Below are 12,623 nucleotides of genomic sequence, written 5' to 3'. Positions count from 1 at the left end.
ATGCAATGTCAGTCATAACATTTATTGATAGCTATGATGGAACAATAAGAAAGAAGCTGTCTTATTCTTTCCATATGAAGGAGCTGTAAGATCTTTGCAGTACTAGTATGGAAAGTTTACCTTAGTTTAAATTTACAATAAGATTAGGATATGAAAGATGTATTTAGGAATATAGCAGTGTAGTGACATCATGATACTTTTCTAGTATTTTTAATCTTATCAGTTATATAATTTCACATGCTATAAGTTTTACCACATTTAACAATGTTCTCAAAAAACATTGACTGTATATAAACATAATGTCTTAAAAAGAGTCATGCACTTGTATTTGATAATATACTGAAAAATACTATTTTTTCTAGATTACCTGGTGTTATGGACATCTCTAAAAATACAGCACACTCCAAATGGGCATGTTGGACACCTGTAACAACCATCAAACTCTGCAATAACCAGAGAGCTCGTACTTTACCAGGATACACTTTTACCCAAGGTGAAAATAGTCTTATCTGTTAATGCAGTAGTGCTCAGGGAAACACAATAAAGTTTAGATATTACCTATTAACTCATTCTAAAAGACTTTCTTATTCTTCTAGTAGACACTGATGTCAACAAAAAATACACTAAACAAAAATCACTTGATGGTGATTCTGAAGAAACACATAGGGTAAAATACAAGAAAGATGTATTCAAGTGTAACAATTCAGATGAAGCAGAAGTTTGTGAAAGAAACAATCAAGAACAAAATCATTCTAAACATTCACAAAAGAAAAATACTGAAAACACTAAGCAGAGTGATTGGCATATTGAATCTGAAACTACTTATAAATCAGTACTCCTAAATAAGAAAACTGAAGAATCACTCATCTATAAGAAGACATGTGTATTGTCAAAAGATGTGGATGCTACTCTTTGTGATAAAAGCCCTTCTAGAAAAAGCATGAGAAGTACAAAATCAAGGAAAGAACTGACTTCTGAACTTAACTCATGTGCACTAAAAGAAATGCCAGTGGTGAGTGTTGGCTGTATTCATTTCTTACACACCCATAGAGTGCTTACTGTTAACAGAGTCTTAACATATTGCTATAGACTTGACATGGATAATTCAGTTCCTAGATGCTTCCTTAAGTTCCTCATTTACCTCCTAACACAGCCCCCTGGAACAAGCATGTAAGTATGTGTGAATAAAACAACCCTTGATTTCTTTTTTCTCTATCCCTCTGAAAGTGTAAATTGAATTAGTGTTTCACAATGCTGCTTTCCTATGAGTGGCCATGATTTTCAGCCTTACCTCATGCCTAAAGTGACAAGGCCAAAGGGACTGTAAACTACAGTCTCTGAAATCATGAGGAAAAAACATAACTCTTACTCTTTTAAGTTCTCTCAAGTATTTATTATAATGTCAAAAATGTAACATAACATATTTTCTAAGTTAGGTTTCTTTAAATCAGCTTGCTATTTTTTTCCTAATAGCACTCTTTCCTGTGTCGTTACACAGCATTTCCTACCCTTTCTGTGGTGGATCAGTCTCCTATAGTCATCTGTCTGACTGCCTTCTGTTTATTAGATCCGCACAGAACAATAGCACCTCTGTAATTCAGTAAGACTCAAGGCTCTCCTGTTCTGGAAGATCTGAAGTCATACACTGTTTTCAGGGAGATTGTTTTGTCACATTTTATTAAGCCGGTAACACATCTTCTGTCAAGAAGGGATAGTGATAACTTCCTTTATTTATAAAAACACAGTCTTTAAAATGATTAACATACTTTTTATTAGTTTTTAAATACATAGAGTTGAACCCAGAAAGAAATATAAAATGAACAGACCTTAGCTATTTAAGTACTGTTAGAATTTTAAAAACTAACTTATCTTCACAACTGTTCAGTCCCATGGAGGCTCCACAGCTGCTGTTAAAGTTCATGAGTTTTCTCCATCATGATCTTGACCTCCCTTGCTTGCATTTTCCCTCTTCCCTCTCTTTGACTGGATTCCCAGAGTTTGGTCTGGTACTCGGTTGTGGATCTCAGCATCGGTACCATCAGTTACTGGATGAAGGCTCTGTGATGACAGTTGGGAAATTCACAATCTGATTACTGGGGAAGGCCAGTTCAGGCTCCCTCTCCACTATTGCTAGGAGTCTTAACTGGCATCGTCTTGTAGATTCTTGGGAATTTCCTAGCACCAGGTTTCTTCCTAAACCCATAGTGGCTCTCTATCAAGATATCTCTTTCATTGCTCTCCCACTTTACCCCTCCCCTCCTCGACTATCACATTCCCTTGTGTTGTCATCCCCCATCCCCTCCCCTCTACCACCCTCCTTCACCCCCAGTTTATCCAGGAAATCTCAAAATTTCTCTTCCCAGAGTGATCCATGTGTCCCTCTTAGGGTCCTCCTTGTTACCTAGCCTCTCTGAGTCTGTGGATTGTAGCCTGGTTACCCTTTCCTTTTCATGAGTGAGTTCATACCATGTTTGTCTTTCTGAGTATGGGTTACATTCATTCAGGATGGTTTTTTCTAGTTCCATTCATTTGCCTGCAAATTTCATAATATCATTGTTTTTTAAAGCTGAGTGATAACTCCATTTTGTCAATGTACCATATTTTCTTTATCCATTCTTCAGTTGAGCAGCATCCAGGTTGTTTCCAGGTGTCCCAGTCAGTAGGACCAGGCTGTAGCCCCTGGTGCATGAGCTAGCTCATTGCAACCCATTCCCTGTGGTGGGATGCCTTGCTCACTCAGCCTTAATGCAGGGGGAAGGGGCTTAGTTCTGTCTCAACTTAATGTGCCAGACTCCCCCTGGGAGCTCTTACCCTTTTGGGAGGAGTGAATGGGGAGGGGTGTGGGTTGGGGGAAAGCCAGTGGGAGCAGGTGGAGAGGGAGGAGGGAGAACTGTGGTTAAAATGTGAAATTAAAAAAAAATTCTCAAATACAGTGGTGATAATTCTTTGTAGTCTTAATTTTTCAGCAATTTTCCTAGACACTCATTTAGGAAACGTTTTGTGGTTACAGTGAATGAGTAAGAGAGATTTCTCATACTCTTGTTTCCATTTCCCTTTAATAACATCTTAAATGGTACACTTTATAGAGATGTGGCATTATTAATTCATGTCTATAGTTTATATTAAGATTTGCATTATACATTGTTGTGCTTTTATACCATCAAGAGATTGAATTTTTTCCATTGTTGAAGAATTCTTGTTTTTTCTACCTATTCCTGATGACTGGATCACATTGTTCGCATATTTAGAGTTTGTCAAAAAGTCTTCTAAAGCAATAGTATTAGTTTGCATCTGTAGCAGCAATTAGAATTATGCTACATGCTTGCTAGTAACTTAGTGCTATCAGGGATTTTCGTTTTAGTATGGAGTGGTTTTCAGTTGAAATTTCTTAAAGTCATGATTTAGAGGAGCTTTCATTTTTTTTTTTTTTGCCATTCTATGTGTTTGGCATGTTAAGATTCTATATGAAAAGGAACTGCCAAACACAATTCATGTAGATTATCTTACATGGCGTCTTTTATTGTTCTGTGGTTTAAATTAGGTCTGTCATCTATTTTAACTGTTTGTGCGGAGCAAAGGTTCTGTTTACTATATGCTTGTTCAGTGTATTCTAGCATAATATATAGTGAGGACAAAACTGTGACTGCCCCAAGGTATGGTGGAGGGGAAGGTTTTATTTGTAGATACAAGGGAGAGTACAGTCAGAGACATCTGGAAGTCTTAGAGCAGGAAGAGAAAGAGGTAGAACAAACATGGCTTTGAGAAAAGGGGGAGGAGGGTGAGAGAGGAAGAAAAAGAAGACTTTAAAAAGAGCAAAGAGAGTGGGCCAAGGGTGTATGGCCTAAATGTCAGCAGTGTTTTAGGGTAGAGGCTTGGGTGAGAAGAGCTAAGACAAGACACAAGTACTGAGCCTGGAGGCCACCATGGTCTTTAGGCACCACAGTTAGCCAGTTTCTTTTGGATCTGATACTAGTGAAAAAGACTGTCTAATCCTCTGAACTGGTTTTTGTTTTTGGTCTTTTTTTCCCCACTCTATTTTGTGTTGAGGGGAATCTAATTCTAGGTTCTTGATGCTGTGGTTATTGATCTTTTGCATGTGTTGGCATTTCAGTCCTGTCTGGACTGCAAGTTTTAATAGTCTGGAAATAAAGCAATATGGAAATAAAGCAATGTCGGTTTTCCCTTTTGCCTATTGCTATCATTAGCTTTTGAGGTTGAGTTTATTTCTAACACAAAATAGCTAGCTGGGATTACATTAAAGCCATGAAGTTAAGTCTCGACTTTGACAATACTCTATAAAATGTATATGGAATATCTTTTGGATTTTCTTGGATTTTTTTTATCAGAGTCATGTAGTATTTCTCTTGTGTAAGTATTGACTTTTGTTTTAATTTTGCATCTTTCTACTTTACTGTTTGTTAGTTTTTACGAGTTTTATTGTATATTTTTAGGAGTTTTTTAAATATTAAGATTATCTATGAAATTTTAATTCTTTCATTGCTTATTGTTGAGTTATCTAGGCTTCCATTATGACTTTTTTTGATTTATATATTAAGATTTCTGCCTCCTCCCCGCCACCGCCTCCCATTTCCCTCCCCCTCCCTGATCAAGTCCCCCTCCCTCATCAGCTCCATTATGATTTTTAAAACCAAGCGATGAGAGGTAAAATCTTCTCATATTAAAAAAGATCTAGCTTCTCACCATTAAGTTTGATGATAGCTATAACTTGTTTTGTAATTTTGAAGTTTTAAAAAACAAGTGTTTTAAGTATTTTGCCTGCATGTATGAATATGACCACATACATGCACTGTCCTTGAAGGTCAGAAAAAGGTGTGTAATCCCTGGAACTAGGCTTATACATGGTTGTGATGTGCCATGTGCTTGCTTTGAACTGAACCCAGGTCCTCAGAAAGATCAACTAGTGCTCTTAACTGTGAGTCATGCATGTCTCAGCTTCCATAATTATTTTAAATAGATGTTAACTTTTCTTTCATTGTGATCCAAATACCTGAGGAAGAGACTTGTAGAGGCTTATCTTCCTAGATAGTTTAAAAGACAGTCTGTGGTCTCTTAAGCAGAGAACACATGGTATTACAAAGCTATTTGCCTCATAGTGGCCAAGAAGGAGAACGAAAAAGGAAGGCAGGAGGAAGGAAAGTTATACCCATCAAAAGTTTATCCCTGGGTGATTTCCTTTTTACATCAAGGCATCCCCTACCTCCTAACCCATTCAACTATGAACTTATCAATAAAGTAATCCATTGATGAGGTTAACACCACTCTCAGGAGTGTCACTAGCTGGGGCCAAGCCTTCAACACATGAGCCTTTCAGGAGGGTGTTTCATGTGTACACTACAATATGTGAGTCATATCTAGATGTGCAAATCCCCTTCTCTTCTTAATTTGCTGAGGTTATTTATTTAAGTTTTAAATCATCCTAAGATGCTTCATGTGTATCTGTTGATAGGACTTTCCTCCCTCAGGCTGAGGTGAGAGATGATAGGCATTGAGTTTTAAAAGTTGACACAGTCTTGCATACCAGGAGTAAGTACTACTTGTTTCTGGTGTGCAGTTTTTTCTGACATTATTGGATTTGATTTGCTAGCTACTGGCTAGTTTTCCTGTTTTTGTGATGTTTTGTTCTGTGCCTTCTAGGATATATTAGGGAGAAATTTATATAATTTCTTTCTTAAATGGCCTCACTAGTAAACCCACCTGGGTCTGCTGGTGCCTTTTGTTCTGTAAGGTTAACCATTGATTGGATACATAAATATAGGTGTTTTCAAATAATCCCATTTCTCTTTGCCTGAGTTTTTAAAAATTGCATCATTCGGGGAATTATTCCATCTTGTTACCAGTGTTATGGACATGGAGCTTAATAATTATCCTAATGTGCTTGTGATTAAAAGCGATGGCCTCTTTATTACTGGTGTTAGCAATTTACATCCTTTTGTTTTAATCCTTAGTTAACTTTGCTGTAATGTTGCCAGTTTTATTGATCTTTTCAAAAGAACTCTTTTCCCTTAAGTATTTTATTTTTATGTATAATATTTAAAAATATGTAAGAAGCATTCAACATAGCTCTCTGTATATGGAATGATTTTGATTGCTGTATAAAGTCTAGACTTTAGATAATTTCTGACCACTCATTGTTTTGTAGGTCTCTGTAGAATCAGATTTCCTAAACGTTCTTTCAGCATTTATTTTCCCTTAAAAGTTAGGTAATAGTTTTAAAGTAACTTATAATTGTTTCAGAGAGAGAAGTCAAAAGGGAAAGGATTTACTGATGCAGCAGAATCCTTGATAAGCCAAATTAATAAGAGATACAACCCAAATGATGGCATGAAGTCTACAAGAAAATTAAAGGAATCTCTGAATGGCAGGTATATTCATAAATTGAGACAAGTATTTTTGACAGATGCAACTAAATTGGCTTGCATAGTATGGGAAATGTTTTATGGACATGTTTTGGATAATGTCACTTTCTAGTAGAAATTAGTTAACTGTTAACTAATGATTCTTGTTTGATATTTTAAGAATCAGCTTTTAAAAATATTATGATTTATGAGCTGTGAGACTGTTCATTCACATTTCAATTCACTCTAATCCTATACAATAATATTTTCCTGCATATAACATTTTCCTACTAATAACTTTTATCAATGGTAGCTATTTAAATTATATAACATAGAGCATTCCAGTGCTGTATTATACTATATAAAGTGTCATACATTATGAAACAGTACAGTGTGGCATTCAGAGAGAAATCTGCAATATATAAACATCTTAGGATTTTTATTTATGGAACCTAGTAATGACTAAAGCTAAGTGTGCTAAAAATGCATTTCTTAATGAAGTACAGGGTGTGTCTGAGCTGAAATAACTGTGTTAACTAATAATTCTTGTTTGATATTTTAAGAATCAGCTTTTAAAAATATTACAATTTGAGCTGTGAGAATGTTCATTCACATTTCAATTCACTCTAATCCTATACAATAATAAAGTATTTTCCTGTATAACTATACCTTTTACAGTGTTTAGCACTTCCTTTTATATTATTGATACAACTTAGATTTTACTGTAATAGTTACAATTTACTGTGAGATTGTAAAACTATCAGACTAATTAAGAGTTTTCATTTTAGGTTTGTGTTGGTAGCCATTTTTTGGCATAGTTAATGTTAATATGTTTTAGTATATATTGATTGTATTTATGAAGAATATTTTGCTGTTATTAAGTGCTCCTTAAATACTGTATCTTTTTTAATAGTGATTTGTCAAAGAAATCTGACCTACAATTCAATAAGGTATGTGCTACTTAACTTAACCAAACTCTACATAGTCATACTTAATATTTGATTGTAAGCACTAAAATATTAATAAAAATGGTATTAGATTTAAAGTCACAGAATACTGAAATGAATTGTAACACTAACATATAACACTGACAAATTTAGTCACAAGTTACTTTCTGTTTTTCAAAGAAAATGTTATTTTTAAGCTGAGCCACATGGTGCACTCCAGTAATTTCAGCTACCCAGAAAGCTAAGGCCAGGGGGATTGCAAGTACAGGACCTGCCTAGGTGACTTTTCCTGAGACCTTGTCTTAAAAGTTGGCAACTAAGATTACCACCTTAGTGGTGGCTAGCACTTGCCTACCATTCCTGAGAATGCACTAGGTGCATCCCCTAAACCACGAAAATAGTTTCAAATATGGATCCTACTACATTCACCTTTGGGTCCATGATTTTTAGTGTACATTCAGTCTATCACAGCCTCTTGTCTGTGGATGTGGTTCTGTCTTCCTAGCTTATTCTATCTTGTCCTGACAAATACTAAAATCTTGATTTTTGTTAAAATATTTACACAGGCTTAAAATACAGATCTCTTTGATTTACCATTTATAATTTGTTTAGTTTTTGTTGTTTACATGTTTACTTATTTTATCAAATATCAAGGATCTGATCTCTGATTCTTATTGTTATTGCTACTCTGGTGTAATTTTTTCTGCCTTATAGGATGTTTGTGCTAATCCTCTCATTACATTTAAATACTAGCTTGTTTACTTTTTAAAATATACATGTTCTGTTCTTGTTCAGAAACCTACTTTAGTCTCTTCAAAGTGAAGACATAAAATGGCTTGCTAGTTTCTTCTAAAAAGAATTCTCCATTGTGTAAATGTACCACATTTTCCTTATCCTTTAAGACAATTATCACATGTACTCACTCATAAGTGTTTTTTAAACATAAAGCAAAGAAAACAAGTCCACAAATCACAATCTCAGAGAACCTAGACAACAATGAGGACCCTAAGAGAGATGTATGTAGATCTAATCTACATGAGAAGTAAAAAAAGACAAGATCTCCTGAGTAAATTAGGAACATGGGGACAGTGGGAGAAGGTTGAAGGGAGAGGGGAGGGGGAGAGGCAGAGAGGGGAGCAGAGAAAAATGTAGAGCTCAATAAAAAAAATCTTTGGAAGACAATGGTTTTCTTGAAATTTTTATTCAATTGACTCATTTTTTATTGAGAAAAATGTTAAAAATGCTAGATTTATATTACTGAGAGCACAACTAGGAAATGTGTCACAATTTAAAACTTGTGACTTGTCTGATGCAGTTAGTAATCTCATATCTAAATGTTTTTATGTGAACTTTTGTATTTTTGAAAAGGTTCAGAGAAAAAGTTACAGAAAACTGAAGACGACTTTTGTTAATGTTACTTCCAGATGTCCGCTGTAAGTTTTCTTAAGTGTTTATTTGAAGAAACTGAATTTCTTTATATAGTTGATACTAACAGTAGTCTTTTGTTTTCCCCAGGAATGATGTATATAATTTCAGCTTGAATGGCACTGATGAACCTGTCATAAAACTTGGCGTAAGCTGGAAATCACTGACTTAGTTCTTAGTTCTTCTGTAGTCATTTTGCAGCTGTTAATGCAGTTATATTTGAGATGCCATATTGAGATAGAGATACAATGTTTAAAATATTAAATGGTTTATTGGTATAGCAAGCATAGGTATATCTAGGTAGTGTTCCTCCTGATTTTTTTTAAAAAAAAACATAAGACAAATGAATAACTGAGGCATTATACTGCTTTAGACTTGTTCTTTAAAGAAAACTGTGCTATTTGAATGTATTAATAAGAAACTCTAAGTCACCAAAAATGTGGTGTTCCATTAACAAAAGAAACCAAAGCCCTCCCTGTTGCTTAAATAAGAGCAAACCTCAATTTAAGTTCTTTGCTTTGTTCTCCCTATGTATTCCATCTCCCTCTATCTGTTATATGAGTCTGAATCCTTGCCTGCCTGAAAGTTGTCTTGTGAATCTGTCCATCTTTGTCTCTCTGTGTGTCTGTGTCCTTTAACACAAGGCTTTTGTCTGCATATATTGAACATTGAACAGCACAGAAAGCTTCATATGGGGAAGGAATGAGGGATATTTTGCAGAATCTGTAAAGAGTTTGACAAGGGGTTCAGTTACTGAGTTCAACTGACCCCAAAAACATTATTGTTAACAAGATGTTATGTTCAGTGTTTGTGGTGGATATTTTATGATATTGCTTTCAACCTTTATTTTTGCTGTCTTCACCAAATGTTAGAGTATTCATGCATTATTCTGGGTTAGGGTCATGGCAGGGTACATAAGATTACAGCTATACCTTACTTAGGTTGGAGAAGTTGGTTACATGGGAAATCTAAGGCAATAAGGTTGGTTATTACATTATTCTCTTAAAGGCTGGTAAAAAAAAAAAAGATTGAGTAGGCTATAGGTTAACAGTCCTAAGTAACATCAGTGTGTATTAATTGTAACAGTGAGGTCTAGCAAGTGTTCTAATTTCTTAGAATGTAAGAGATTTTTACCAAAATGTATTGTCACAGAAAAGCACTGGTCCTCACTGTGATAATACATTCTCATTTCTTTTACTATCAGTCTACTTTTATGGATTTGGTTTAGCTTTAATCAATACTATGGAAAGTCGATTTTAATAACAATTCTTGTTCTCTGAAGTTGGAGAAACTAGATTTTGATATGTTCATTTTTTCTTTACATTTCACTTATTTTAACATAGTATTTTTCTTTCTTCTTCCTGTTTATTTCCATATAGATCCAAGAATTTCAAGCTACAGCTAGAGAAGCCAATATGGAGAAATCAGTAAAGTTGTACGTTTCTTTCAGACTATAAATCAGTAGGTCACATTGACATTTACTGTCTTTAAAGAAAAATCTTCCCTAATCTGAGTTTTTGACATATGAAAGGAGTAGATTAAAATTCTACAGTAATGATTACTCTAGCTGTGATTATTACTCCAGCACTTATTTCTAAATTCAATATGGAAAAATCGGTAATTTGAATATTATGACTTTGATCATAGAATTGAAAAATATGTTTATTTGAACTTATTTTTAAACAATGGATCAGAAAGGGTAATCTGGCATAATTACACAACTTAGTGATATAAATTAGTGAAAGAGTTAAATTTGAAAACTTAGAAGTAAAAAAAAAAGAACTTAGAAGTAATTTCCCAGTGAGCTCCGTCTTTTTTTTTAATATTTATTTATTATGTATACAACATTCTGCCTCCATGTATGCCCGCATGCCAGAGGAGGGCGCCAGATCTCATTACAGATGGTTGTGAGCCACCATGTTATTGCTGGGAATTGAACTCAGGACCTCTGGAAGAGCAACCAGTGCTCTTAACCACTGAGCCATCTCTCCAGCCCCGTCTAAAGAAAACAGTTGTGATATAGTTTTTAAATTAATGCATATTTTTGTTTCTCTCCAGGCTAGGTGTAAGGAATCATGATGAACATGACTCTCCTTTCAAAACAAAAAATAAAAGAGTAAGTTATAACATGTGATATATGCCAATATAAACCAGTGTTTCTTGGGCTAGAGAGGAAGTTCAGCTCAGTGATTATAAGAGTGCTTGGTACTCTTCAGAGGACCTGAGTGTGGTTCCCAGCTTCAACATTGGACAGTTCACAAACCCCTCTGGACCTCCATTTCCATAGGGTCTGACAATCTCTTCTGGCCTCTGCAGACGCCTGCCACATGTGGCTTAACACACACATAGGTACACAGACATCACATACATAAAAATACATCTTTAAAGTATTTCTTTTAATAATATTTTAATGCTGGAGGTAATTGAAATAGAAAATAAAGTACATGTTGTTGTTTAAAAAATACTCAAAGGCTGGAGGGATGGCTCAGAGGTTGAGAAATGTACTGGCTATTCTTCCAGAGGACCCAAGTTCCATTCCTAGCACCTGTAAAAGGAGCTTACAACCATCTGTAATTCTAGTTGCGCTTACATGCATTCAGGCAAAATAGTTCATGTTCAGAGTGAAATTTTGTTACTGTGTTTGGCTCCTGGATTGAATATTTCATCTGAAGTAGGTAAGTACAGTATTACACATACATGGAATAATGAAGAAAGCTTTGCCCTTCAATCCAATGAACATGGCTAATTCTGGAGATTGCCATATGACAACTTTAAAACAAATATGGGTAGCTCTGTCAAATTGTTATGGATTAAGGATCTTTATTGTATATTATTTTGGTGGATATAAAATAAAAACCTAAAACTGAAATAGAAGGTTTAAAGCCTATCTATGCATTGCTGTTGTTGGAATTAGGGCTTGTTGTGAAGTGAGACAACCTAAAACTGTTGTACAGTATGACCCTGCTCCATCTGCTTAACTTTCTTATTCCACTGTCAAAATGTCATTGAATTTTGAGAAACAATCTGAAATTTTTGTGGATATAAAACCATGATATGAATTGTTAGCTCTTCAGATGGCTTTGATTCTAGTATTGAAAGCACTAGTGGAGGTAATTGTATGAGAGGTTAACAATTGGATGGATGTACGTGTGAGGGGAAATGATACTGAAAAATAGAATAGTATGATACATTCAGGTTATCATAAAAATTATTCCATTCAAGAAAAAGCCCAAGGAATCTATAGGAGGAAAAAGCATACCCAATAAACTGGAGGATATAACAGAGGTATGAATTTGAGGCTATAAGGATTTTTCACCTTCAAATCATGAAGATGAGTGAGGAACAAATCATAACTTACCTTTAGCTATATGTTTGAGAATTTCTTCCAGACCCTGAATCCAGAGCACAGAGGATGGCGACCATTAAAGTAACACTGAAAGGTTTAAGGAGTCTGGAGCAGGAAACCTCTGGTCATAGCTGTTAAGATTGAGCAACTCCAAGTGTTAATAAAGTCTGTCTCCAAACCCTCTTTACTCCGCCTTCACAACCTACATAGTGAAAGAGCCAAACTATACAAAATAAAGTCAGACTTCTTTTTCTTCTAAGTCTGCATCTGATATTGATGACAACTTTATGCTTTCAAAGTCAACTGCCAAGAATATTGAGCCCATTGACAAATACAGTGAAAGAATGTAATGTAATCGTTCAGATTTGTCTTCATTTGTTGACAATCTGACCAAACTAGTGTGGATACACTAAAGGGATGGAATAGAAGAGGAACCTGAAGGTAGACATGCTGGCCCAAAGAAAGACGACATGTAATTTGCATAAAAACAAAAGATACAAAGAAAAATAGATAAAATGGAATTACTAAGAGAGTAGCAATGCCTTGATG

General features: G+C 35.0%; 1 protein-coding gene across 1 annotated transcript in view; it reads left to right on the top strand.

The window, feature by feature from the left end:
• Window positions 1-12,623, top strand: part of Sycp2 (synaptonemal complex protein 2) — a 51,840-nt gene that overhangs the window by 21,628 nt on the left and 17,589 nt on the right. The window contains exons 21-28 of the mRNA XM_075962899.1: window positions 363-493; window positions 600-1,012; window positions 6,256-6,383; window positions 7,270-7,306; window positions 8,672-8,736; window positions 8,819-8,876; window positions 10,108-10,160; window positions 10,787-10,844. Coding sequence (XP_075819014.1) covers window positions 363-493; window positions 600-1,012; window positions 6,256-6,383; window positions 7,270-7,306; window positions 8,672-8,736; window positions 8,819-8,876; window positions 10,108-10,160; window positions 10,787-10,844 — 943 coding nt within the window. The remainder of the gene's footprint in view (window positions 1-362; window positions 494-599; window positions 1,013-6,255; window positions 6,384-7,269; window positions 7,307-8,671; window positions 8,737-8,818; window positions 8,877-10,107; window positions 10,161-10,786; window positions 10,845-12,623) is intronic.

The sequence above is a fragment of the Microtus pennsylvanicus genome, chromosome 2 (assembly GCF_037038515.1).
Source record: "Microtus pennsylvanicus isolate mMicPen1 chromosome 2, mMicPen1.hap1, whole genome shotgun sequence".
NCBI classification, from domain to species: domain Eukaryota; kingdom Metazoa; phylum Chordata; class Mammalia; order Rodentia; family Cricetidae; genus Microtus; species Microtus pennsylvanicus.
The sequence above is the reverse complement of the archived record's forward strand: the minus strand, read 5'-3'. Positions and strand labels throughout refer to the sequence as shown.